Raw genomic sequence first — 27,342 nt, forward strand, 5'->3', positions numbered from 1 at the left:
TGGCTTTAGACTCTGGGCCTGATTTAGAGTTTGGTGGATGGAATACTCATACACGACAACGTTTTAGAGGAGGAAAGGTGGAGATTTGACAAAAGAGTAAGTGGGGGAATGTATTTCCCCGTGGGACTGTTATTCAAACAGAGGTGATTTCAGGCGGGAAACATAGAAAATGAAGCTATTTTTTACTTTAAAAATCAGGAGTCTCCTGCCTCCACTGGGTCGATTGGCATGGAAGGATACTCCATCACAACTGTGACGGATGTCCTATCAGCCGCATTACAATGCATTATTATCCTATGGCACTTGCAATACGGTGGACGGGATATCCGTCCCCTTTTTTGCCAGAGTATCCCATCCACCAAGATGTAAACCAGGCCCTCAGTCTGCAGCTAGAAAACACCCGATACCTGGTTTCTAGCTTTTTTCCTACACAAGAAAACACTTCCTGGTTGAAAACGCAGCCTGCATCCCACTGTTTTGGCCACGCCCATTACCCGTAGGCTTTATGATCTCAGATGTCCTGTGCAGTTTAATATGCTTTTTAATGGCTTACCTTGACACACAAAGAGTGCACACCTGAGAAACAAGCCTTCAAGCACTTGAATTTCTAAATTACAAAGCCATTCATCCCAAAATGTTGCAAGAGGCTCACCTTCATTTGTTACCTTTCCTAGAGCCTTTGGTTTGGGTATGACCATATTTGGAATTTTTCAGGAGTTCCATATTTTACATTTTAAGGGATTAGTGCAGTTTTTTGATTGTGTTACCTCCCAAAATTGCTTTATTTAGCGTTTCTCCCACAAATATCCATGGTTGGGCAGGCCTATAGGGCAATCAAGCAGTGCCCGATGGGCTGGTCTGACAGATTAGTGTGTGGGTCAGTTTTTGGGTTGTTTGTGGACCTGTTTTACGGTCAGGTGGGCCAGTTTTTTTATTGTTAATTTCCCTAATATTAAAACAAGTATTGCCTGCAGTGAGCTCAAATTCATGCAGTCTTCCATGCCTTGCAAAACATTTATAAAGTGTTTCCTCACAAGTCCCTAACCACCCTATTTTTTAACCTAGGGCACTTTTTTAGCTGTTTAATTCACTAATAGAAGCCACTTTTATTTTGGTGTCCAAACTTTTTTTCTGTCCCAGTAGGACCCTGCAAATGACATAACACATTAAAGAGCATAGCGATGAGGCGGTATCATCCCCTAAGGAGCTGGCGGTCCCTATGAGGCTCCGATTGGTTCAACTGAGGATCCTACACCGCTCCTATATCACGGGTCCGAGATTGCAGAGGATGGGTTTGACCGGGTCTGCCGATTGTCGAAGGGGGTGTGGTTTGCCTGGGACGTTCCTGCACATTTTGTGGGAGTGCGAGAGGGTCCGTGCCTATTGGACCAAGATACATTCGAAAATGAGTGAGGTGTGGGGAGTGAGGATTGAGATGGAGGCAAGAAGATGTTGTTGAATGTGTGGGAGCCTACAGACCTGCCAAGCCATGGTAAGGTCTGGGTGGCTCTCGCTTGCTCGGTTGCTAAGCGGAATATTGCACAGCTTTGGGGTGCTTCTCGGGCACCTCGAGTGGGGAAATGGATGGATGACCTCGACTGGTGTATGTTTCGTGAGAAGTCTGTGTATGTGTCCAGAGGGCGACCCCGCAAATGGTTTAAGATCTGGGGAACCTGGAATGCCTATCGAGGCGACATCTGTGAACCACCGGAATTAGATCCTGTTAGTGAGGAACAGGAGGATGCCTAGGTCCATTCTCTTCTTTTAATTGATTGCTTTATCTTTGGAAGTCCACATCTAAATATATGTAACAGTGGTCACCTGATGCACTCTGGTCGATGTTTGAATATGTATTGTTTGTTTCTTTTTGTAAATAAAAAGAATTAAAAAAAAAAAAAAGAGCATAGCGATGCTGGTGACGCGAATGTTAAATCTGAATGAAACCTTCCTTGTGATCAACTTACAGTAACTGGATTCCTTAAATGTTTGATTTGTGTTTTTTGCATTTATAACCAATATGGCATCTGGTTTGGGAGCTGGGGTATTTGATTCATGTGTGAAGAAGTAACACTTGTATGTAGACTCACTGGTCTTCCTAAGTAAAGCCCACTTAGACAGTGTACGCAATGTCTGTTGTAATACTTAATTGCTGCTTAGTGTGAACCACGTAGAGGGGCTTGGAGCTGGCCCATTGTTACTATTGGTTGGCTTCTCTTGTCACTCTCATTTGCCTGCTTCATATTGGTTACCCAGCTTGTCTTTATTGTGGTTGTCCTTCCCCTGGGGCATTGCCTCTTTACCATCACTTTGATTGGCTGGCATCTCTGCTTCTTCCTTTGCTTGCTTTTCAAAGCACTACTTTTTCCTTTCTCACATTTGTGATGAAGCATCCCAGCCAACCACTTTTGTGTGAAGCACTCTAAGAGTGTGACCTTTTCACGCCATTTTCCTCGTGTTCTTATCCCCCCTGCACTCTGCAATGCTCTGTCACCTGACTGTTTCTATCGTTCCGCCCCATTGCTCCTGAACGTGTTGCTTTCACTATCCACCGGCCCATGTGTTCTCCTCCATTCTCCAACCATCCTCCCCGTGTTGCTTTGCCGTTCTCTACATACCCTCCCGTGTTGCTTGCAGTTACCCCATATCACTCACGCATGTTGCTGTGCAGCTCCTCTTCCTGCCCGCTTAGAAAATGTCTTGCCGTGTATCCTTTTCTTTTTAAGTTCAGAAGAAGTTTTATTGAAGCAAATAAGATAAAAATATACAAAGTAAGTCAATGAAAATGTTAAATAAACTCATACAGCAAAACAAGTGATGTTGACAATAAAGGTAAAGAGATCCAAAAACATAGCAAAAAGGAAAGAAAATGACTAAGTATAACCAGCAAGTAGTAAATTCTATAACAATGAGGTATATTGAAAAATATACATTATAAGTAAAAAGTGTATAATAAGAAAAGTGGATATAACAAACTTAAGGAAGTCATGGAGGTTTAGTAACTTCTTGTTGCAACGGAGATCGAGACAGAGAACATCTAGCACTCGCATCAAAAAATGATGTGACTGGACCCCACAAATCTCTTCTTTTCGTGGCCAAAATCATTGGATAAATCCTTTTCTTTTTAGATACAGATCCATGCTGTATCTGATTCTAAAAAGAATAAAAGAGTGCCTGCATCATTTTGTAGGCACATGTATGTGTGGTATGTTCACCTCCAATGGGTGGGCGCATCAGAGGCTTTATGTTTTTAACTTTAGCCATGCTGCACAGTCACACGTATGCTGTGCAGCGCACCCAAAATCCACTGGCAGAGCCAAAAGGTCACCAAGAAGAGACCTATTGGCTTTGCCAATGCTTGTTTTAGGTAGGATTGCATACACTTGAAGACATTAATAGAAAATATGCTCTGTGGATTTGGAAAAGGCCCTCATTATGTATTTTGTATTGCATTTATGTAAGCCTGACTAATAAAAAAATTAAATAAAAAAACCTTTTTCTTCCAGATCATTACATTGTGATAGGGGCGCAGAGGGACTCATGGGGCCCTGGAGCGGCCAAGTCTGGTGTGGGCACGGCCATTCTGCTGGAGCTGGCACGGACCTTTGCTTTAATGGTCCGAAATGGTAAGAGCGAGCAGGCACAAATAGTGCACGGAGACGAGGACCACTGCCTCACTCTCTCTGCAGTGTTACCTTCTTTACTCAATATTAAATGTCCCCTGTGTCTGCTCCTTGTCCTTTTTGGATTAATTTATTGTCTTTGTCTCTTCCCCCTGTGCTTGGAGTATGTTTCCTGCGCTCACTAGCCTTTCTTGTGAAAACCTGTACTCACTCCACCCCCCCCCCCCACCCGCATTCAGTATTACATCAGGACCTCTGGCCACATTGATTTATTTTTCATTGTAATATGGATGTCACACCTCGATTATTTATTTTGGCAATGTGATATATGTGCCATTTATTGCCTCCCTCTGTTCACTCCAAAGTGTACGGTTTAGTCGTTTACACTGCCCAAAGCGCTGGGAGACCATATTAATGATAATACACCACTATACAAATTACTGTCAATATAACATAACTTCTCTCAAGACTTGAGGGGTGTACTCAGTTCTGTGTGCATCTTTCTGGAGAAGAAACTCACAGGGCTGGAAGTAATACTGTAGATTTAGACTCCAGAACTAGACACAACAGATGTGGCCTCTAGAACCAGCTACAAGATTTTAGATTAGGCCTCCAGAACTCTACTCAGTAATCCTGGTATGGCCTCCAGAACTGTACACAGCATTTGGTATGAGGTCTTCAACACCACAAACCATGCTCCAGATGTGACCTCAAGAGCTGGACACAATACGTTTGATGTGACCACCAGAACTAGACACTGCACTGCAGGTGTGATCCCTCGAACCGATAACAGTGCCACACGTATGGCCTTCAGTCACGGAAACAATACGGCAGCAATTACCTCCAAAACTAGACACAATATTCTGAATTATGCCTTCACAACAGGACACAATAATTTAGATGGACTCTCAAGAGCTTGACACAACATCTGTCATGTGGCCTTCAGAACTGCTCACAATATTCAAGATTTTGCATTTAGAACTGGACCAGTACATACCCAACTTCATAATGTGGCCCAGTACTTAAGACACAGCCTTCAAACCTGCACACAGTACACCATATGTGGTCTCCTCAGCTGGACACACTACTGCAGATGTGACCTTTAAAACTGGACATAAGATTGCTTATGAAACTGCCAGAGCTGGACACAGTATTCCATATGTGACCTTCAGAAAAGGACACAAGATTCCAGATGTTGCCTCCGGAACAGAATTCAATAATCCAGTAATGATCTGTAGAAGGAGACACAACACTACACATGTTTCCTCCTGAACCGAGGCTCAATACTTCACATGCATCCTACAGAACTGAACATAATGCTACATTTGTACCCTCCAGGGAGGAATACAACGCTCCAGTTGAAGCGCACAGAACAGGGCCCAATTTTCCAAGTGTGACCTCCAGTTCGAACTGGCAGGGGACTGACAATGAGACATTCCTATTGATGTATATAGTTTTACTAGAGCACGTCTGTTACATTTGTATTACCACTCCTTGTGCACCCCACCATTCCTCTTGAATAGCTGCACAGTCTGGTAGTAAGGAAACATCTTTTCTCACATTCACTGCATGTATATCTTTTCAATACAGTAAATGTTATTGTACGGTCATCTCACGTATCCTGAAAAACATAATCCGCAGAGTAGAGTTCTATATTGTGAGTGTAAGTGGGGATTTAATCTGCACTGTGTATGGTACAGAGCTGCAGCACAATATCATTTTCATACTAAAAGACGCTTTCTATACAGCTGCTTCCCTTTGCATGAGTAAGAATGAATATGCTGCCCCTTTACCCTCTACCCAGTCACTCCAGCTCCCCCAGTGTGCTGTAAAGGAGCTGCTATCAGTAGTGCAGCTCCAAAATAAGGTTCTCCCCTTTTTACATTGCAGGTTTTCACCCGAGGAGAAGTGTGCTGTTTGTAAGCTGGGAAGCAGGCGACTTTGGCAGCGTCGGAGCAACGGAATGGCTGGAGGTAGGCACATCTGCTTCTTCGGAAGAAATACCACTCCCTCATAACCAGGGAATGTCTGAAGGTAGGAAGTCTTCTCAGTTCAGACGGTAGGTCCATATGTCCAACAGAGTAGCTGGAAGCAGGAAGTCCTCTCTGTTCATAAGGTATCCGACCCTGTTGTCTCTATGGAATGGATGAGATCTGGTAGCCAAGTCTGTTTATAAGGTAGCCCACACCATTATGGACTGGCTAGAAGTGGGGAGCCCTATTTGTTCTGAAGGTAGCCTCAAAGAAGGGTGGATGTTAGGCAAAGCTGCTTCTTCAGAAGACACACCACCCACTTATCTTATGAAGTGAGTGAAATTAAATAGCTGTTCTGTTCAGTCGTCAGCCCACTCTCACAGCCCCAAGTAGTCACTTGAAATTGGCAGAATTGTCTGTTCAGAAGGCAATCCACACTCACAGATGATCTGCAGTAGCCATTTCTATTTTTCGTATCTATTTCCCTTCTTTTGTGTCTTTGCTTTCTCCCATCACTTTTACATTCCTTTCATTTGTATGTCCTCTGTTTCCTGTCTCTCTTTCAGTCCTTGCTTTATTCTTCTTGGCACCTTTTCCTGGTCCCCATTTCTTCTTTCCCTTGTTCCTTCACCTCTTTTTTTTACTGTACTTCTTTTCTCTTTCATTCCTTCATATATCCCTTTCATTCTGTTTTTATCCCTCTCTCCCAGATCCTCTTGATCATCTTTTAGCAACCACTCCCTTAAACAAGAGCAACAACCCAAACTAAATCTACCATACAGCTGAAAGACCTCACACCCTGCAGCGGACTCTAGCACACGCTTATTTTGGCATACCTTAATTACTGCATATTTATTTCGTTTCAGGGGTACCTGAGCATGCTTCACCTGAAGGCAGCAGCCTATATAAGCCTGGACAACGCTGTCTTAGGTAAATGGGGTGCAGGGGTTAACTTTAGCCTGAAAGGACGGCGCAGTATTTGTTCCCCAAAAACATTCCTGGTATTAATGATACTACACATTGATTATCTGCCTCACCTCCTCTCTTCTGTGCAGAAAACACCATACATCTCTCATAACAGCCAACACTTGGTACAGCCCCTTCTTCCATTCGTTTGTCAGGGGATTTCACACCTGAGTCAAGGAAACAGTATGGGTGACCATTTTCATTGAGCAATACCAATCCTTTGGGTGGGGTGGGGTGGGGGGGGCTGTCCTGGACTGATAGAGTGATGAAAAGAACACAGTGATTTCTAGAACTTTTTTAAATGTCATAAAAACATATCAACACAGTCTCCTGTTATTACATAGATAAGTTAAACATGTCAGACCTGCCAACTCACACAGCAGCTTTGTGGCAGACAATGTGATTTGGAAACCCGCTGTCTGCAGGATTCTCCAACTCATTGGGTGGAGGCAGAGCACAGCTGATGTATGCCCAGGGTTTTGAAGCCTCCCAAAGACAGCAGCAACAGTCATGGAAGCCTCTGTGTTTTCCAGGGGATTACAACAGCTCTTGGGCAGTGAGGTGCACAAAGCCTCGCACACCCTCAAGGCCCCACCCCTCCCCAAGCCCTGCTCCCTCCTGGCTCCCTACTCTCCCATGGTGAGTTTACTTTTTGGAGGTTGGCTGGTCAGTATTGTCCCTTGAGTTTTTCAGAACCTCACACTGATGCACACGCCTACTATTATAGTGAAATGATGGGTAGAACCCGCATATTGCAGTGAGCCATTGATAATATTAATTTAACCTCTATTTATACTTGAAACCAAAACCTAGCACATCACAGTACATATCTCAACAGATTAATTCGTCTCCAAAATTAAACATGAACATTAACAACATATATCCTTTTAATATAGTTAGGTTGTTCAAACTTCAGCCGACACGTGTTTCGTCGTTCGGGAAGATTACCCACGACTTCCTCAGGGCTTCAAGGTAATAATCAAAAACGACTTCCGCCTTCTGGCTGGTTATAATTCCGTCCCACTATGTATGAATAACCACATAAGTTTAGACAGCTAACATGGAAAGGTCATAAATCAAAGAAGATTCTAACAAGTTTGAACAGATAAAACGTTTCTTTTAATAAGTATTTAATTAAAAAGACCACATACACAATATACAAAAAATTATAACTTCACAATAAACAAATTAAAAACGAATCCTGAGCAATAATCCTAAAATTAGTAACACAAATTACATGCTATATACACATAAATTCACAATCAGTGGAGAACAATCTTGCCTCTACTTGAAAATTAAAATGAACCATTTCATGGTAAGTGGCAAAAAATAATCTTTCGACGCGCATTTCGGCGTTTCAGCTAACGCCTTCTTCAGGAGCCACGAATTTTCATAGATTAAAAACTGGTTCTTCGGTTGGTTTAGATACCTCTTGCTCCCTTTCTAAATAGTCTGTTTATGATCGAGGAGATACGTACATAAAGTCTCCAGTTCAAACTTTAAGAGAGTCGATAACTTGTCATGGATATATTCTTCATTCTAAAAAGCCCGCTAAATGATATATTTGTGATATTAAGGCATTACTTCTTTGCCAATAAAGGTGCTAGATTCCGTTACTCGACCGGCGTCTCCCAACCGTTACAAGTAAATTACTTGTAACGGTCGGGAGACTCCGGTCGAGTCATCTCGCAGCTCCGCGGCCCCACGTCTGTCGACTCTCGATCTCTGCATCAAAGGAAATACTGGTAAAAGTCCATATCAAAGGACTTACTGGGTATGAGAGTCCGCTCAAAGACTTATCGGTTACGTATTTGAGAACGTGGAACATATACCATCAACTTGTAACGGAATCTAGCACCTTTATTGGCCAAGAAGTAATGCCTTAATATCACAAATATATCATTTAGCGGGCTTTTTAGAATGAAGAATATATCCATGACAAGTTATCGACTCTCTTAAAGTTTTAACTGGAGACTTTATGTACGTATCTCCTCGATCATAAACAGACTATTTAGAAAGGGAGCAAGAGGTATCTAAACAACCGAAGAACCAGTTTTTAATCTATGAAAATTCGTGGCTCCTGAAGAAGGCGTTAGCTGAAACGCCGAAACGCGCGTCGAAAGATTATTTTTTGCCACTTACCATGAAATGGTTCATTTTAATTTTCAAGTAGAGGCAAGATTGTTCTCCACTGATTGTGAATTTATGTGTATATAGCATGTAATTTGTGTTACTAATTTTAGGATTATTGCTCAGGATTCGTTTTTAATTTGTTTATTGTGAAGTTATAATTTTTTGTATATTGTGTATGTGGTCTTTTTAATTAAATACTTATTAAATGAAAAAGAAACGTTTTATCTGTTCAAACTTGTTAGAATCATCTTTGATTTATGACCTTTCCATGTTAGCTGTCTAAACTTATGTGGTTATTCATACATAGTTTTTGTCCCTGTGGCTGGAACTGACAATTCCTAATCAGGGGGTCCTTGTTGTTTACACTATAAATATATATATACAATTCCGTCCCAGCCTATTACAGGTTGGACAAATACATAGAAAGACGCTCGCAATCGGGGTTCGTAATTCAGTTCAGTATTTGCATGCAATATCCATGTCCGGAAAATAGATGAGCTACCAATACGTTTGCCAGTAAGTCAGTAGCACTGTATCCAGCTACATTCAAGCATCCACCCTTATCCGGCGTCTCCGGGTGGTCAAAGCAAATACTGAACTGAATTACGAAGACCCGATTGAGAGCGTCTTTCTATGTATTTGCCCAAACTGTAATAGGCTGGGACGGAATTATAATCAGCCAGAAGGCGGAAGTCGTTTTTGATTATTACCTTGAAGCCCTGAGGAAGTCGTGGGTAATCTTCCCGAACGACGAAACACGTGTCGGCTGGAGTTCGAACAACCTAACTATATTAAAAGGATATATGTTGTTAACGTTCATGTTTAATTTTGGAGATAAATTTCATCTGTTGAGATATGTACTGTGGTGTGCTAGGTTCTGGTTTCAAGTTATAGGATTGGCTGACCTGTATGTTGAGGTATTGGATGACTGCCTCTACCCTGAGCACCCGCTAACTCTATAGTTACTGACCATAACAGGCGAAGCGCCAACATAGCCCAGGGTAAATTCATCCCAACCTTTTACCCTTCTATTTATACTTCCTGGAATTCAGACACGGCAACTAGAATCATGTGGCAGTAGATGACCAAATTATGTTATAGGGCTAACTAAATTATGTGGCATGAAAAGGGAAATTGTGCAGCATAATGCGTCTCATTCTGGCCGTGTGTTATTTCTTTATATTGTCATTTTAACACACAATACTACTGTGTGGGCAAAGCTTCCACCTCGACAGCACCAATTAAACACCTAACTACAACAATCAGCAACTGATAGTTGGCCACTTATTCTCGGCAGCGGGCCCGCTGCTGTCTGCCGCTACATTTGGCTCTTCTTTAAACCGAATTATGCAAATTATGCTGCATTACGCAGCAAGTGCAGTAAATGGATCATTATGCTGAAAACACCACAGAATTTCAAAATTTCTGTGGGTCCAAATATACAGTAAAACCACCCGCTAATAGGGCTGGGAGAAGCAATGGTAGAAAAGTAATATTGTTTATGTACTGCATAGGAAAGATTAATAAGTAAAACTCGGCATTTATTTAACAAATACTCAAAATTATGGGACTGATACAGTTGTAAGTATCTGGAACCCAAGCTTTCACAAAAGTTCTCTGCAATCCTCAATATTGGACTGGTCCCAGGAGTGCAGCACTTTTTATTTTAATGACTGAGACAGGTTAGCATGAACTTCAATTCACCAAAATGCCTTGGGTAGCAGACGTGACATCACATGCCATTTAACCTATACTCTCTCTCACACACACACGCACACACGCACACACATGCTTACACATACACACACTCTCTCACATAAACACACTGTCACCCACAAGCACAAAGCATATTATAAAACATTTTTTACACACCTCAGCTGCCAGGGAGTGTCATATACCAGCTAATTGCACTCCATTCCTTATTTCACTATTTGTGAATTATATCAAATGATTCCCTATTAGTGTAATGAAAAAAATGCAGAAAACAAGGAAAGTGGAGTCCCAACCAATGTCCATAAGGATGAGCTGCCCCTTATTTCTTGGCACTGAGTTTGCCACATCTGAGGCCAGGGGTTGAAAATGCAGTGACAGGGGTCGCAAGGAGCAAGCCAGGGGTCGCAGTCGCGACCCATGGCGACCCCCTAAATGAGGACCTCTATGCAGGTTAGGCATGTGGTAGTATTCTGTGCATGAGACGTCAGGCGTGGACCATTTAATGCTGTCTGTCAGGTTGTACATGTGCTCATGTGTGTGGTTCTGCTCAGGCAGAGGGTAGACAGGAGTTCCCTAGACTCCAGTTTTTGACTCTGCCATGTTTGCCTAGGTCACGCGTGATGTTTGATCCCCATGTTTGGGCAGGGAGATGTTCATGATAAAAAAACGAATGGAGGAACTTTTCAGTGGTGTTTGATCTATTGGAGGCAGCTCATCAGACCCCAGATCTCTTCGGTAGGAAGAATACACGCGACTCTTGCTTTTTGGAAATGTGTTTCCCTCTTGGGGGCTGCCACAGAATTAGATAAAGGGGTGAAGTGCCTTTCAGTGGCATAAAAAGGTTTCATGGTGTCCTGGCATGCAGGCCTAGACCCCAGTGTTAGAGTGACACCTGGCTGCACCTCATTCAGAGCAAACACAAGGAGATGATGGACGGAGCGTTGAAACTTTGCAGACACTCACCCTTAGTCTCAGATCTGGGTTGAATCCATCATCGTTCTTTAGCTCACTTCGCCATCTCAGTTCAGACACAGCCGTATGCAAATCAGTCTTGACCCTGTGCCTCATGGGAACAGTCCAGCCCGAGCTGCCAAGCCAGGTCTTACCCGGACCGTAAACAAGCACCCCATTCAGAGTCAGGACACTGGTACAGGTCAGTCACAGGGGAGGCGGGGGCTGACCCCACCACAGGGTCATCACACTGAGTGTCTAATGGAACCCTCTGGCTCGAGGCCCTCACCTCTCCCCCCTCTTGTATGTTTCAGGCGATGAGAAGTTCCGGGCCAAGGCCAGCCCCCTCTTCAAAAGCCTCATCAAGGAAATCATCACAAAGGTGAGAGGCGGCTCGAGGGGCGACCAGAGCGGGCACTTACTGGAGACAAGGGGGGGGTCTATGGTGAAGAGAAAGAGGCACAGTGGGCCACAGGCAGAGCGTGAGGCAGGAACTATTCATCTCAGGCCAGGCAGTAGAAGCAGGAGCTTCAAGCACAGGGCAGACTGGGGTACACCATCAAAGGAGAGAAAACAAGGCAGGACAAAACCGGGGACCATGAAAGACAATTAAAGGAAGACCAGCAGACGCTATGAAACACATGGAGAAGCAAGCTGCTGGACTCAGACTCAGAGGCAGAGGGAGAAATAAACTCATATAGAAGCAAGCTGCCACCATCAGAGGCACAGGGAGGAATAAACTCATATAGAAGAAATCTGCCACCATCAGAGGCACAGGGAGGAATAAACTCATATAGAAGAAAGCTGCCACCATCAGAGGCACAGGGAGGAATAAACTCATATAGAAGAAATCTGCCACCATCAGAGGCACAGGGAGGAATAAACTCATATAGAAGAAAGCTGCCACCATCAGAGGCACAGGGAGGAATAAACTCATATAGAAGAAAGCTGCCACCATTAGAGGCACAGGGAGGAATAAACTCATATAGAGAAGAAAGCTGCCACCATCAGAGGCACAGGGAGGAATAAACTCATATAGAGAAGAAAGCTGCCACCATTAGAGGCACAGGGAGGAATAAACTCATATAGAAGAAAGCTGCCACCATCAGAGGCACAGGGAGGAATAAACTCATATAGAAGAAAGCTGCCACCATTAGAGGCACAGGGAGGAATAAACTCATATAGAAGAAAGCTGCCACCATCAGAGGCACAGGAGGAATAAACTCATATAGAAGAAAGCTGCCACCATCAGAGGCACAGGCAGAAACTAATACAGAAGCAAGCTGCTGGCCTCAGAGACTCAGACTAAGGAAGTGAGGCAGAAATAAACTCTTAAGAAGCATGCAGCTGGCATCAGATACACAGCGAAATCTCCTCACACAGATGCAGCCAGCTCTCATCAGAGATTCAGACTCAGAGTGAGACAGACAGAGAAATGAACTCGTATGGCAGCGATCAGCTGGCATCAGAGACTTAGACATGAAAAATGAGGCACACGGCGTTGGCATCAGAGGCTCAGACACAAGGAGTGAGAGACAAGGAGTTAAAATCAGAAACTCAGACACAGGAAGTGAGACATAAGAATTTGACATCAGAGACACAGGGAGTGAGACACAAGGAGTTGGCATCAGAGACACAGGGAGTGAGGCACAAGGAGTTGGCATCAGAGACTCAGACACAAGGAGTGAGACACAAGGAGTTGGCATCAGGGGCTCAGACACAGGGAGTGATTAGCATAAGAGACTCATACACGGATAGTGGACTCCCTAGTTCGGTGCCTAGGCCCTAAACACAAACATGGATTTGTAGACATCGAGTGCCAGCAGGTCTAGTCTAGGATTGACACAACCAGTGATCTTGAGCACAATAGTGCACGCTCCAGGTTTGTGATAACGGTGTGCTAGTAAGAACGGGCCAGGTAGTAAAGGAGGGGCTCAGCAGTATGAAAGAGGGATGTTTCACTTGCTTTTTGTGCCCACAGGTGGACAGTCCGAAGAGAAGTGACCAGAGCATCTATGATTTTGTAGTGCCTGAAGGCGAGGACTGGGAGAGCCACGTGTAAGTGCCCATTGCCCGGGGTTGTGGGGATGGTGCATGGTTTGTCGGCAGAATGCCATCGTTGTGCACTAACAGTACTGTTGCTATCACTACTAACCCCTACTCTGAATTAATACGCCCCATCGCTATCACTAAGTCTACTACTCTGTATGAAGAGTGACACACTGTTTTCACTAAGACAGTATTTAACAATCATAGTGCTCCATTATTACTACTACTACTGCTGTTAACAAGGCGGTCCCTTGTTTTATATTAGTAGTTCTCCGTAGTTAATAATGCTCCCTTGTTTACATTAACACACCTTGTTCTATAATAATAGTGCTCTATTTTTTAATAGTGCTTTATTATCAAGAACATCTCATTCTATATTATAAGCGCTCTATTGATAATAGTTCTCCACTGTTAACATTATTGCTAATTGTTCTATAATAATAGTGTGCGTTGTTAATACAAGTACACTGTGTACTACATTAATAGTGCTTAATCAATAAAAGTGATTCACTGTTACCATAACTACCTCCTCTCCTATATGAGAAAAGCCTCACTGTAAATAAGAGTGCTAAGCTAGTACCACTAATGCCCCTTGTTGTCATACATTAATAGTGCTCGATTGTTAAGTGTGAATCTGTTAACGACATTAATATCTCTTATCCTATAGTAACAGTGCACCATTGTGAGCTTTGCACCATAGTTAACATTAATGTAACCTGTTCTATATTAATAGTGCTCTAATATTTCTACTACTTCTTGTTTTATATTACTACTGCTCTGTTAATAAGAAGGACCCTTGTTCTATATTAGTACTTCTACACTGTTATTACCCAATCTGTGGGCTCAAATTCAAATTTACACCAATTTCATGCAGATATTCCGCATTTATGCCCGCCCAAATTCTCTGCACAAAATTCGCATCACTTGTAATTGTTAAGAAGAATGCTACAGTTGTATAGTAATGATGCTGTATTGTTAATAACTTTGCACTGTCAACACTATTACCCCTTGTGTGTTAATAGTGCTGCCTAATTAAAAGCGCTCCACTATGATCACTGGTGCTCCTTGTTCTGTATTAACAGTGCTCCATTGTCAACACTACTGCCCAGAGTTCCGCATTATAGCACTATTTCTAAAGTCCCTTCTTCTATATTAATAGTGTTTGATAGTCAACACTACTGTCCATAGTTCCGCATTATAGCACTATTTCTAAAGTCCCTTCTATATTAATAGTGTTTGATTGTCAACACTACTGTCCATAGTTCCGCATTATAGCACTATTTCTAAAGTCCCTTCTATATTAATAGTGTTTGATTGTCAACACTACTGTCCATAGTTCCATATTATTAGTGTTCTGTTGTTAATAGTGCTCAACTTGTATCATTAGTGCCCTGTGTAACTGTCCTATTTTTAAAGTCCCTTGTCTTTATTTATTGTGTTCCATTGTCAACACTGATGCCCTCATTCTATGTTCTGAGTGTATTTTAGGTTTATATGTGCAATTCTGTATGGTATTATGTTATGTTAATAGATGCTTATATAGCGCACGTACCCCCTTGAGTTTCATGGCGCTGTCGACCAAGTGCTTGCAGTGAGATAGTACCAGCGTTAGAGATTACAAGTGTAAGCTTGCTCAAATAGCCATGTCTTTAGTGCCTTCCTGAAACTCAAGAGATTGTCACTGTTTCTGAGTGTCAGAGGCAGTGAGTTCCACAACCTAGGGACCAGGTAAGAGAAGCAACAGCCTCCCAAACGCTTCCGTTTAAAGGTCAGGACAGTAAGCAAATTGAGATGTGCGGAGCGAAGATTGCGCGTGGGGGTATGCTTGGTGATCATACTGTTGATGAATTTAGGGCTATTGCCTTGCAAAGCCTTAAAGGCTAGGCAGCCCGTTTTAAAGGCCACTCGCTGAGCTATCGGGAGCCAGTGTAATTTCTTCAGGACTGGCTTGGCAGACGTCCATTTGGGTTGTTTCCCAATCAGCCGTGCTGCTTGGTTCTGTGCCATTTGAAGTCTTTTTTGCAGGCCGATTGGCAGTCCCAAATAGATCGAGTCGGAGAAGTCAAGCCGTGAAAGAATGAGGGCTAATACTACCTGTGGTAAAGCAGAGTGGGTCAACAGATGAGCGATTTTCCTAATTTTGCGCAGTTGGTGGACACTAGAGGAGATTACAGCTCCCACTTGTCTGCAGAGCGAGAGGTCGGCATTGATAATGACCCCTAGGCTTTTCACCGAAGGGGTGGGGACAGGAGGGGCCCCAAGTTCTGCCGGCCAGAAGTTAGGGCTCCAGCTGTTCTCGCTCTTCCCCGGCAGAATCAACTCTGTTTTCCCCGGGTTAAGCTTAAGATGATTCATGTCCATCCAGTGCTGGATGTAAAGCATAGTGGACTGGAACTCATCTACAGCATTGGGGGAACAGAGGGGGGAAATGAGTTGGAGATCGTCTGCGTAATTAAAAAGAGTGACATTTCTATTTTTTAGTGAGTGAATCAGAGGTCTCAGGTATAAATTAACCGCTTCAGCGCGGCGCAAATTCCTGCACTGTGCTGAACGTTCCATTGGGCTTATGGAACCATGACGGAATGGTTCCGTCATGAGCACAGGCCAACCGACGCTCATGACGGAACCGTTCCGTCATGAGCATGGAAGGGGTTAAACAGCAGTGGAGACAGGGATGATCCCTGTGGTACCCCACAAGCGGAGGTAAGTTTTGAGGCGGTGAAGTTCCCCAGCCTTACTGCTTGGGTACGATCCTCAAGGAAAGATTTAATCCACCCAAGTGCCGGTCCCCGTAGGACCGCTTGTTCGACACGGTTCAACAGGATCTGCGCATAACGTCAGCGTGTGACAGAGGTAGCTGGGTTGTGACCCGTTAAAGCGCTGTCATGTTGTGTTCTTTAAAGAGCGGAGCCTTGCACTCTTTCTTAAATTGGGGAAGCATTGGGGCGGTCCTGATGGATGAGAGGATGTTGTTTAAGAAGATGCTGGCTGCATAGATGGAAAAAGCCGCCTGGTTTTTTTTTTTTTTAACCCTTCTTGGTGTGCAGTCGGATGGTGTCCTGGTTGCTGCTGTGCCTTGAAGCACCAGTGGTGGTGCGCTTTTCTGCAAGAGAAGTGCAGATGCTGACTGTGATGGCTTATAAATGAAGCAGCTGGTTTTGAAGATGATGCGGGCCAGAAAGGGGCACCAATGGAGTTCCATCAGGATGGGGGTGATGTGATCATGTTTCTTCTGGCTGTGGATCGGATTTGCTGTGGCCTATGGGATGATCTTAAGAGGGGCTGGTGCGGAGACTGGAAAGCCATGGACCAGGGCGCTATCACCATCCAGATGTGAGAGTGCGAGGGCTTGAACAGCAGGTCGGAAGTTGCTTTCTGGTAGCAACGCTTTCACTTTATTTAGAAGAGAGAGCTGCTACTACCTTGTGTTCCTAAAGGTGGAGGTTGGTGGGTCCAGAGTGAGTCCAAGTGACCGCATGGAACCACGGGGGACTCTGCAGGAGATAGTTTTTATTTGGGACCTGGAGGTTCCCATGGGAACAAACTTGTGTTAGACGGAAAGGTAGGAGGTAAACCAGTAAGGAACACTGCTGGTAAATCCCATTTGAGACTCCAGGGTGTATCTGAGGGTGGGAGGGTGTATATGAGGGTGTATATGAGAGTGGGAGGGTGTATATGAGGGTGGGAGGGTGTATATGAGGGTGTATATGAGAGTGGGAGGGTGTATATGAGGGTGGGAGGGTGTATATGAGGGTGTATATGAGAGTGGGAGGGTGTATATGAGGGTGGGAGGGTGTATATGAGGGTGTATATGAGGGTGGGAGGGTGTATATGAGGTTGTATATTAGGGTGTATATGAGGCTGGGAGGGTGTATATGAGGTTGTATATGAGGGTGTATATGAGGCTGGGAGGGTGTATATGAGGGTGTATATGAGGCTGGGAGGGTTGAATGTGTCGAAGGCAGAGGAGACGTCTAGCACTACAAGGAGGCAGTCATCGTATTCATCTGTGGCCAGAAGGTCACTCTCTACAATAGGTGAGATAGGGGTCTCCGCGCTGCAGCGTGATTCTATATTAATCGTGCTCCATTTTGAACAAAAAATTTCATTAATTCTAGGTAAATAATGTATTGCTACCAGCACTCAATTGGTATTCCTGTTTGCTCTTGTGCTAAATTAACAGTGCTCCATTGTCAACGCTAATACCCCTTATTCTAAGCTAATTATAATTCACGGATAATAGGTTTCCATTGTTAACTCCAATACCTTTTAGTCTATATTCTCTACATTAATAGCCCTTAATTGTTAGCACTAATACCCCATATCAATTTGGTGCCACCTCTCTTGGGCACTGAAATTGATTGTTTTTGTGCAATGGTGAGAGAGTTGGGCCGACCAGACTGTGTCCCAAATGGTTGTTGGGGCGGAAAGTGTGTGTCCTGCTGCCTGTGAGTGAACTCCATGCACACCGCAAGCTCACGTCACATCCGTTGTCTCCAGTGGCCAATCAATGTATCTCTTTTTCTGTCTTTCCCCTGTAGGCTTCGCCCATTGACCATCGATAGTGGCGCCTATCCCTTCACCGCCTTTGGAGGCGTGCCCGCAGTCGAGTTCTCCTTCACGGAGGTGAGTGTACTCCATGTGACGTCACAAGGAAACCAGAAGGATGTTAGTGGAGGAATCAAAGTGTATGGAAGCACTTGTGAAAGTTCTTCTTACAACAAGGCAGCTTCTTATGTATTCTAATGCAAAGAACAAAGGTGTTCACTTAGAGTCCTGTAGAGTTCTCTCCCCTGAGTCTTGTAGAGCCCCCTCCTCTGACTCATGTAGAGACCCCTCCCTAAGAGTCCTGTAGAGTCTGGTATCAGGCCTCTCTTCAGAGTCCTGTAGAGGGAAATTCCATAGGATCTTCGTTGGAAAGTAATCCATTATAATACAAAGATGCGCTGTGCGCCGCTTTGCGTTACTTTGCATCAAGTGGCGGTCCATGGGTGATGCTTGTGCGTTCCCATGCAACTATCCACGGGTTTTGGTGTAAATCCCTATCTACAAACATCGTTAGAGAAGGTAGACCAGGATTTGATTACTGGTGTTCTCTAATAGGGTAGTCTAGAACACAATTTGTGGGAGAGGCCAAGTGAAAAGGGCCATGCAAAGTAGTTTTTTCCTGTTTAGTTTAAAATATCCGAAAGTTGTGCAGTTCTGCAGGACAGTGACTCTGTGTCTGCCTCTTTGATCTGAGTGGCACGTGGCTAGGGGAAGGACACAAGCCCCCTAAGACTAGCTAAAAGCATTTCTTGGCTATTCGGAAGGACAGAGCGATGGAACCAGCAGTTATCTGCATGCAGTGAGCAGGCAGCCATGCATCTCTGATGGCCCAATGCATGCAGTGAGCAGGCAGCGGTGCAGCTCTGATGGCCCAAAGCTGACACAAGCACTGGGTTGGCGTGCAAGCAGTTCTGGGGTCAGTAGAAAGCACCATGGACAGACTTAGAGCCGAGTGTGATCTGGAGGTTTAATGAGCTCTCCCTCTCATTTTCCAGAGGTGCCTTTTGCAGTAGGGTCATTTCCAGATAGAGAACATTTTACAAAGAGACTCCAAGGGAGTCGAGATCTGACCTTCGGGGTACAGACTGGACAGCGGAGTAGCAATGTGGTCTTGGACGCTCTTCTGTCGTGAAGCTTGTGAACTCTAGACCGCAGTGCACGATAGAGCCAGTTGACTGGTCCACAAAGATTGCCATGGTGTCGGCTCACAAAGAAGACTACCTTCTCCTCTTCTGACGTCAGCAACAGTAAGATTTCTGGGGTATTGCCCCATCTCCTACAGGGGGATCAGCCAAGCCTGCTTCCCTCAGTTCCGATGTACAGAGCTCTTCGCAGCAGCAAGGTGGACATGAATATTTGCCCCCCAGCGCCAGCTTCCATACCTATGCAAAAACAACAGTTGATGGAGAGAATGCAGAACAATGGCATACATTCACCCCAGTACAGAGATCTGGGCCTAAATCCATTGTTGTTTTTCTCACAATGCCATTCCAGTTTGAACCCAGCCATATGCAAATCAGTCTTGACACTGTGCCTCATGGGAACAGTCCAGCCCGAACTGCCAAGCCAGGTCCTCCCTGGACTGGAAACAAGCATCCTAGGACAGGTTTCGGGGTTTCACCCCTCATCAGCCAGGATAGCTTGAGTCCAGTGGCATGGAGAGCACGGGACCCATGTCTGGGCATACCCATCCCACCTGGGGTGACAAATGCAAAAACAACAGTTGATGGAGAGAATGCAGAACAATGTCATACATTCACCCCAGTAGAGAGATCTGGGCCTAAATCCATCTTTTTTTTGCTCACTCTGCCAACCCAGTTTGAACCCAGCCATATGCAAATCAGCCTTGACCCTGTGCCTCATGGGAACAGTCCAGCCCGAACTGCCAAGCCAGGTCCTCCCTGGACTGGAAACAAGCATTCTAGGACCGGTTTCGGGGTTTTACCCCTCATCAGCCAGGATAGCTTGATTCCAGTGGCATGGAGAGCACAGGACCCGCGTCTTGGCATAACGTGAAGCGATGGGGCTGACCTCCTGGACTCTCTAGACCTGGTGAGTTGTTCCCTCAGTGGACCAGATGGTCACCAAAAGAGTGAACTGGGCGAATGCCATCGGTGCCTGAATATGCAGGGAGATGGCTCCTCCATTTCAAGGGAGATGCTGCTTGGTTGACAAAGTACTGGACAGTCATCCCATGGGTTAACGGAAGCTGTGCAGTGGCAAGATGAGTCGTTTCTTGCAATTGTTCGGTGCTGGTCCACAGTTCTTGAGTTTTTCTTCTTTTCCTTCTTCTGTTCCCAGGTAGATGAAGCAGAGTTACTTGTGTCAGGTGACTACACCCCATATGACTACGTCCTGTGGAGAGTGGGCATAGACCTGACCCAGAGTTCCTAATTTCATCAAAAAACCGATGGTGAAACCCTTCTTCGAGTATCCACTTCAGGTGGCCCACTTTACAGGAGTACTTAGCCTGATAGTGCGACATGCCTGCGGGCTAGCTAATTTTCCTGCCTGCTCTGTTGCCAAATGGGCCGCAGGGCAGGGGATGGCCCTCTCCCGGTCTGAAGGAAGCCTGGTTTGCATATCAAAGATGATAGAGGCTTCGAAGCCTCTTGCCTGGATATGCTTATTCACTAGCCATTCTGCTGGAGGAGGTGAGAGCACCTTTCTCCGGAGCATGCATTGTTCCTGACCTCTGAGAGCATTGGCTCTCTCGAGCAGGGGGTCAGACACTGGTCTGTGGTGGCAGGCTGGCAGAGTCCACTCAGCCAGCACACTAAAAGACTGATAGGTTTCAAGAGGTACATCTAGGGGTGTCCTCTGGGTGTATGTCGTAATCCAACTCTCGCATCAGTGTAGATTTATTAAGAGAAGGTGTTTGATTCCAAACACCGTAACTTTCAGTGCAGCCATAATGTAGCTGGGTCACTTGTGATGACCAGTGGCCAGCACATGGTTTGGAAATGGCTTCATGAACACTTGCAATGACCAGCAATGGAACTTGGCATCACAGGGCCACATCTGCTCATGCAGATATGCCCTCACTTGTAATATAATGCACCCTGCCTTAGGGCTGTAAGACGTGCTGTATGGGTGACTTACACTTAGTATATGCAATGGTCTTTGGGCATGGCACACAGGGAGTGGGTTTTGTTGTGTTGTCGAAAATGGTTTGCACTGTTTTGCGTAGCCTGCAATGGCAGTCTGCATGCAATTTGTGTGTGGATCCCTTAGGCTGGCATAATATACGCAGCAGCCCTTAAGGACCCTCTTTAGTATCCATGCCCTAGGTACTAGGGGTACCATTTACTAGGGACTTACAGGGGGGCCAACGTCCTTGCCAACTGGGTTACAATTGAACATTTTACTTGTTTGAAGGGAAAGAGCACTGGCACCGGGGGCCTGGTTAGCACAGATCCAGTGGACTTTCAGTACTTGAGCAACATGTGGGGGTGGGGGGTGACCATGTTAAAAAGAGCACTCTCCTACACCTAATGCATATGAATGAGGTAGGACAGATTGCGACCCACTATGAATGTGGATTTTGAGAACCTATTAATACATAGGTCGATTCACAAAATCAAAAACACTTCTGTAAAAGTCGGTGCATGATTTGTGACGGCTTTTACTCAGTCAACTCTTAGTACAGAGCGCCCTAGATAAGTTGTGTAAAAGGTAGCATTTAGGCCTGGGAGAAATTATAATTATGCTGTTGAAATTTGCGTGATTTCTATATTTTACATTATATGAAATACCCAAAATTAATTTAAACTTCACTGGAGGAAGCCGGGTTTGCATATCAAAGAATTTTTCGGGCACAAATTGTCTTGCCAAGAGACTTTTTTTTTTGCCTGAACCAGTCTCTTTGCGGTATCCTGCAGAACTTTTTCTTACCCAAAGTTTGCAATCGCATGGAAAAAAATCACCTGAGATACTGACAAACCACATCTCACCTTAAAAGCGCACTTTTGTTGGAAAAAAGAAACAATTTTGCTCATGTTTAGGAGGAACTTCAACTCACCAAAAGAAGAGGTAGTGTCAAACTATAAGAGGAGAACAATGTAACACATCAGAAGCAAGAAAACATCCCCCATTGGGATAATTGTTCACAATCCTGACCTGCAACACACCCAGCTCAATCAATTTTCCAGCACTGCTAAAAAAGTGCCCACATAGCTCTGCCAGTGGCCATCAGTCCTGCTCTCAAGTTCTCTATCCTTTCCACTGTGTGGGCACTCACTCTCCTGCCAATGCATGGCCTGTAGACTATCTGTGTGTGTGTAGACTATCTGTGTTGAGGCGCATCTGTCTTACACATGCCTGTCTGTTATCTTCCATGCAGGAGTCACAAGCGTACCCGTTCCTGAACACCAAGCTGGACACCTATGAAAAGCTCAACGCGATGGTACAGGGCAGGCTGCCCACCTTTGCCAAGAGCCTTGCCGAGGTGGTAGGACAGGTGGTATTGAGGCTTACCCACGACCATCTCCTGAGGCTGGACTACAACTGCTACAGCGAAGACGTGGCGAAACGCATCTCCAGCTTCAACGAGTACTCCAAGTTTCTAAAGGTTCGAATGATCACACAAATTAAAGAAATGTGGTACTGATGCAAATTATGGCATACATTACAACACCAAACCAGGCCCCCTCCAAAGATACAGCTGTGGACACCTAATTGACCCAATAATTCATTCAGCATTTCACCAGACAAGACACCCAATAATGTATGGAGCGAGACACCCAACTAAATGTGCAGTTTTACTCCGTAAGAGACCCACAAGGGTCGATTGCTCAATAATGTAACCACCAGGACACGCAGAAAGATCAACACAACTCACGACACACCTAATAAGACACTGCATACATTCAAAAAAGCACTCAATAAAGCACCTAGCAAAAGACACAAAAAGTTAACCCAGTCGGTTATGCACCCAGGAAGATATCTGGAGAGGCATCCAATATGCCACATTGCTGCGCACACAAGACACCATGGGCCATATGTATCAAGCTAAATTGCGTTCGCAAACGCTGAAATTCGCAGAATTTCAGCGTTTGCGATCACAATTTAGCTGTGCACTATGTAGGTAAATTTAAACCTACTTGCAAAATAAGGAATCGTAAAAAGTGCGATTCCTTATTGTGCCTAAGCATTTAGAGAATCTCAATTTGCGATTCACTAAATGCTATGCTAGTAGGCATCCCAAATTGCGATATTGCCTTTAGGAATCGCAAATTTCCACCAGTAGTAATTTGCGATTTCCTTTAAAAAAAAAAGCACTTTTTTGCTTTTTTTAAAGTCCCATGTGGCACACATACAAGCCCTTAGGGAATGTATATGCGCCATATGTGCGCACATGCACATTTCAGGGGTGCAACAGGCTGTCTTTTTGGAACCCTTGCACTCTTGAAATTGCGTGCGCAATTTGCGAGTACCTATTGGGTACTCGCACATTGCATGCGCAATTCCCATTCATTCCTATGGGCATCTTGGCCCATAGGAATGAACGCGAAGCCATTCCTTAATTGCAACTCACAATTTGTGAGTCGCGATTAAGAAACGCGAGGGATTCGCAAAAAAATTGCGGATTTTTTTTTACATATCGTTTCTAGCGATTCACTATTTGGGAATCGCAAATGCATTCTTTCACACATATGGCCCCCATATTGATTCCTTGTGTTGACTATTTTAGTTTGATAGCCTCCTTTCATTTTCATCCTCTTCCTCTCTCTTCTCCTGAAGGAACGCGGCTTGACCCTGAAGTGGATGTACACAGCCCGTGGAGACTACACGCGCGCAGCTGAAAAGCTAAACAATGCCATCCTAAGCTCAGATGAAAAAGACGAAAAACTGATCCACATGTTCAATGTCCGCATCATGAGGGTGAGTGCCGAAGGAGGGAGTCCGAGTGCGCGGATGTGTACGGGAGTAAGTGAGCGGGTTTGGAACGTCGTGTGAGAGTCTGCGAGAGTACGGTAGGCCATGGCGTTGCATGGGGCTGCCTAGGGGGATAGTACAAATGTGAGGGAAGTGAAGGAGTCAATGGAGTGAAGTTGGCTGTGACTGAGTGGTGGAAGGCAGGGATATGCAGCAGTGTGAGTGTACAGTAACCAGCAGGAATGCAGCATACAGTGTGATGTGTATTGAGTGGTGGCAAAAAGGTCACCAGTGGCTGCATTGACCATCTTTGTTCACCCTCCTTTTGTTATTGACTGTCTCTCATTGTAGGTGGAGTTCTACTTCTTGTCACAGTATGTCTCTGCGATGCAGAGCCCATTCCGCCACATCATCCATGGGCAGGGACCCCACACCCTGTCTGCTCTCGCTGACCATCTCAACCTGTTGAAGACTAATCCGACAGAGTTCCAAGAAGCCTTTTTTCGGAGGCAGCTGGCTCTGGTGACCTGGACACTGCAGGGAGCGGCCAACGCCCTCAGCGGTGATGTCTGGGACATTGACAACAATTTCTAGTAGGGAGTGAAGGATGGAAATGGGGTGTGGGGTTTTGGGCAGGACCCCATCACCAACCTACAAGGTCCCACTGTAGCCTGTTGGAATTCAAACCCCACAATGTTGCCTCAATTCATGCCTGGTAAAGATAAAGTATCTGATGCTTCAAACAATACCCTAAGCCCAGTGGCACTCTGCAGAAATATGTTGAAGCATTACATTTGCAATCTAGTGACAAAATAATTTTGCCTGGATTTGTAAGAAAATCTCACAGGTTTATTTAAAATTTCAAGATATTATTTCGGAGAAATTATTTAAGGCAAGCAGGATTCCTAGAGAACTCCTTAAAGCAATACCAACACAGGGCCTGACCATAATAGTTTTTGGGAGAGCAGAAACAACACAAAATGAAAAAAGGAAAAATATGAAGATGAGTGAGGAACATGCATTGCACAATGTGTGTGTGTCCCCAGAGTTAAAGGTATGTTGTCACCTCACTTGCAGGTGAGGCCCTGGCCTACTCCGCCTTGCAACATACCCTGGTCTGAACATATGCATTCCATGAATTCTTAGACTGTCTAGTGCAAACGGGGTCATGTACACTGTCCGCCCCATTTCCATAACCCTTCACTCACTTATCTTCTCTGTTGTCTGGTCCCCAGAATGTGATTTTCTTGTTAATTTATGAGTGACAGTGATCACTATAAATTTTGATTTTTCTTTATTGCCAAGTGATAATGACGTTCAAATGTAAAAACACCAAAAAATTATCGGGAGCAGTGACTTCCATAATTATGACTGTTATACTGTCGTCAAATCGAAAAGCAGCATCTGCTATCAATCAAGGGTGATGTCACGGGAGGGCAGGGGCTAGATTTCACCTTATGTGGTAAGAAGATCCAGGTTTTGATCTGTTGAGCATTCATTCCTGGGCCTATTAACTCCTTTCTATCCACCAAAGACCTTCTGGGGTCTGTAGTCCTTCTCTTTTAAAGGAGATCACAGAAAACCTCCATTAGTTCATCCTGCAGGTCAGGTTTGTCTAAACTGGTTCAGAGGTTAGAGTGTGATCCATGCCAAACTTCCTGGGTATCAAGATATAACTTATCTGTAAGTAATCTAAAGGAAAGTAATTTACAGAGTGAGAGTTTACCCAAACAATCTGGCATGGATAGACCCTGGGTCCAAGAAAACTTGATTACAAACCGGAGTGCAGGAAACACATCCGAGTCCGATGGCGGAAAAAAACAATCTAAGGATTGAGACGATGCCCATGCGCAGTGTAATCCAAAGGAGGAGTCACCTATCTCGTGACTTCCAAAGACTTTTCAGGACAAAAACAAGTGCAAACATCCGGGCCCAACACTGGGTTGCGATCTATGCCAAAGTGTGTAATCTGCAGCTCATATGCCTCGAACCAAATGTTAAGGAACAATACAACAGACTACCCCAGATCATCTTAGCCGCACATTATGTCCAGTACGACACCTAGTGTCCAATCAAACCGATGTATTCAATTTCTTAAGGGACTTTGGCTCCCTCAGTATGCAATAATGTACTGTTCTTGACTTTAACCCTCCCCTCCCAGTGACATCTATCAGACTGGTTTCCAAACCATGCTCTCAAGAGTCGGTGCCATCAAGCATCGGCGACAGCTTTCCACTCCTAACAGAGGATGGGGACAAACGATTATCGGGGACAGTGATCCTCATAATTTATTTGACTTTTGTTTAATCTTTTCTAACTGCCATCTGCATATGCTTCTGCATTTCAACAGACCCAACAGTTTGTGGCACGGTGCCAGACCCCACTCGGGCTCTGTTATGTCAAACAAAAGCCGGTTGGGGTTTCTCGACAGAGTGGAGTTGTTTGATTCCCTTCAAATAGGGATAAAACCCTTGCAGACTCAGACGAGCTAAATAACCTTTAGTTCCTCATTCTGAGTTCTGGCTCTACTAGGCTCAGCATCATGAGACAATGACCACGTAGGACCATTCCTTATTTTAGGGCAGCATTAGGTTTGGTGCAAAAAAATGTATATGGACATTGAAATACTTGCGAGGTGATGCACAACGTTCCCCCACAAAAACGAACGACGTAGAATAATTCTGCCTACTTGTAATCCTATAGATAATAGTCGCTGTTTCTCAATAAACTACTGCACAGAGCTGGAATGCAAAGACTCTGCAAAGCTAATTTGGTGACATATAATGTTTAAACTCAGTCCAACAGAAAAGGTGCAGCGTTCCAACGAGGCACCACATTCTGATTGGTCAATGGAGTGAATGTGATTTAACCAAGGCAGAGCATACTTTAAAGTCTGAGGCTTTTTTCTTTTTGTAATTGAACGCGCTATATAACAGAACAAAAATGTAAGCGTAGTCCTATTGGAAGGAGAACCGCCACATAACCTAACACCATGAAGCGATCTTGCATTGCCGTTGGCCAGTTGAGCTGGACTGTATACAAAACAAAGACGCATCTTGATTATTTTGAAGATTAAAAATAACATTGTTTATTTCATTTCGGGATAGGGGGGAAACTCTTCCGCATTCCTAAATTGACACATGAATTATATAGACCTAATACCTGAGGATATATTATATTCCATCAATGATAGAGATTTAATTCCTGAGGATATATCATATTCCATCAATGATAAAGATTTTATCATTGATGGAACATGATATATCCTCAGGGATTGAGACGTAATACCTGAGGATTTAACATATTCCATCAATGATAGAGACCTAATACCTGAGGATATATCATATTTCATTAATGATAGAGATTTAATCCATGAGGATATATCATATTCCATCAATGATAGAGACTTAATACTTGAGAATATATCATATTCCATCAATGATAGAGACTTAATACTTGAGGATATATCATATTCCATCAATGATAGAGAATTAATCCATGAGGACAAATCA

General features: G+C 44.4%; 1 protein-coding gene across 1 annotated transcript in view; it reads left to right on the forward strand.

Annotated features, from left to right (window-relative positions):
- The window catches only part of TFR2 (transferrin receptor 2), a 168,045-nt gene extending 140,823 nt beyond the window's left edge, over positions 1 to 27,222 (forward strand). Inside the window, exons 11-19 of the mRNA XM_078669811.1 lie at positions 3,504 to 3,623; positions 5,511 to 5,593; positions 6,460 to 6,523; positions 11,671 to 11,738; positions 13,338 to 13,414; positions 17,947 to 18,031; positions 22,296 to 22,523; positions 23,696 to 23,836; positions 24,182 to 27,222. Coding sequence (XP_078525937.1) covers positions 3,504 to 3,623; positions 5,511 to 5,593; positions 6,460 to 6,523; positions 11,671 to 11,738; positions 13,338 to 13,414; positions 17,947 to 18,031; positions 22,296 to 22,523; positions 23,696 to 23,836; positions 24,182 to 24,424 — 1,109 coding nt within the window. The 3' untranslated portion in view covers positions 24,425 to 27,222. The remainder of the gene's footprint in view (positions 1 to 3,503; positions 3,624 to 5,510; positions 5,594 to 6,459; positions 6,524 to 11,670; positions 11,739 to 13,337; positions 13,415 to 17,946; positions 18,032 to 22,295; positions 22,524 to 23,695; positions 23,837 to 24,181) is intronic.
- The last annotated feature ends 120 nt before the right edge of the window (positions 27,223 to 27,342 follow it).

Source organism: Lissotriton helveticus, chromosome 12, assembly GCF_964261635.1.
Source record: "Lissotriton helveticus chromosome 12, aLisHel1.1, whole genome shotgun sequence".
In the NCBI taxonomy this organism is placed as follows: Eukaryota; Metazoa; Chordata; class Amphibia; order Caudata; family Salamandridae; genus Lissotriton; species Lissotriton helveticus.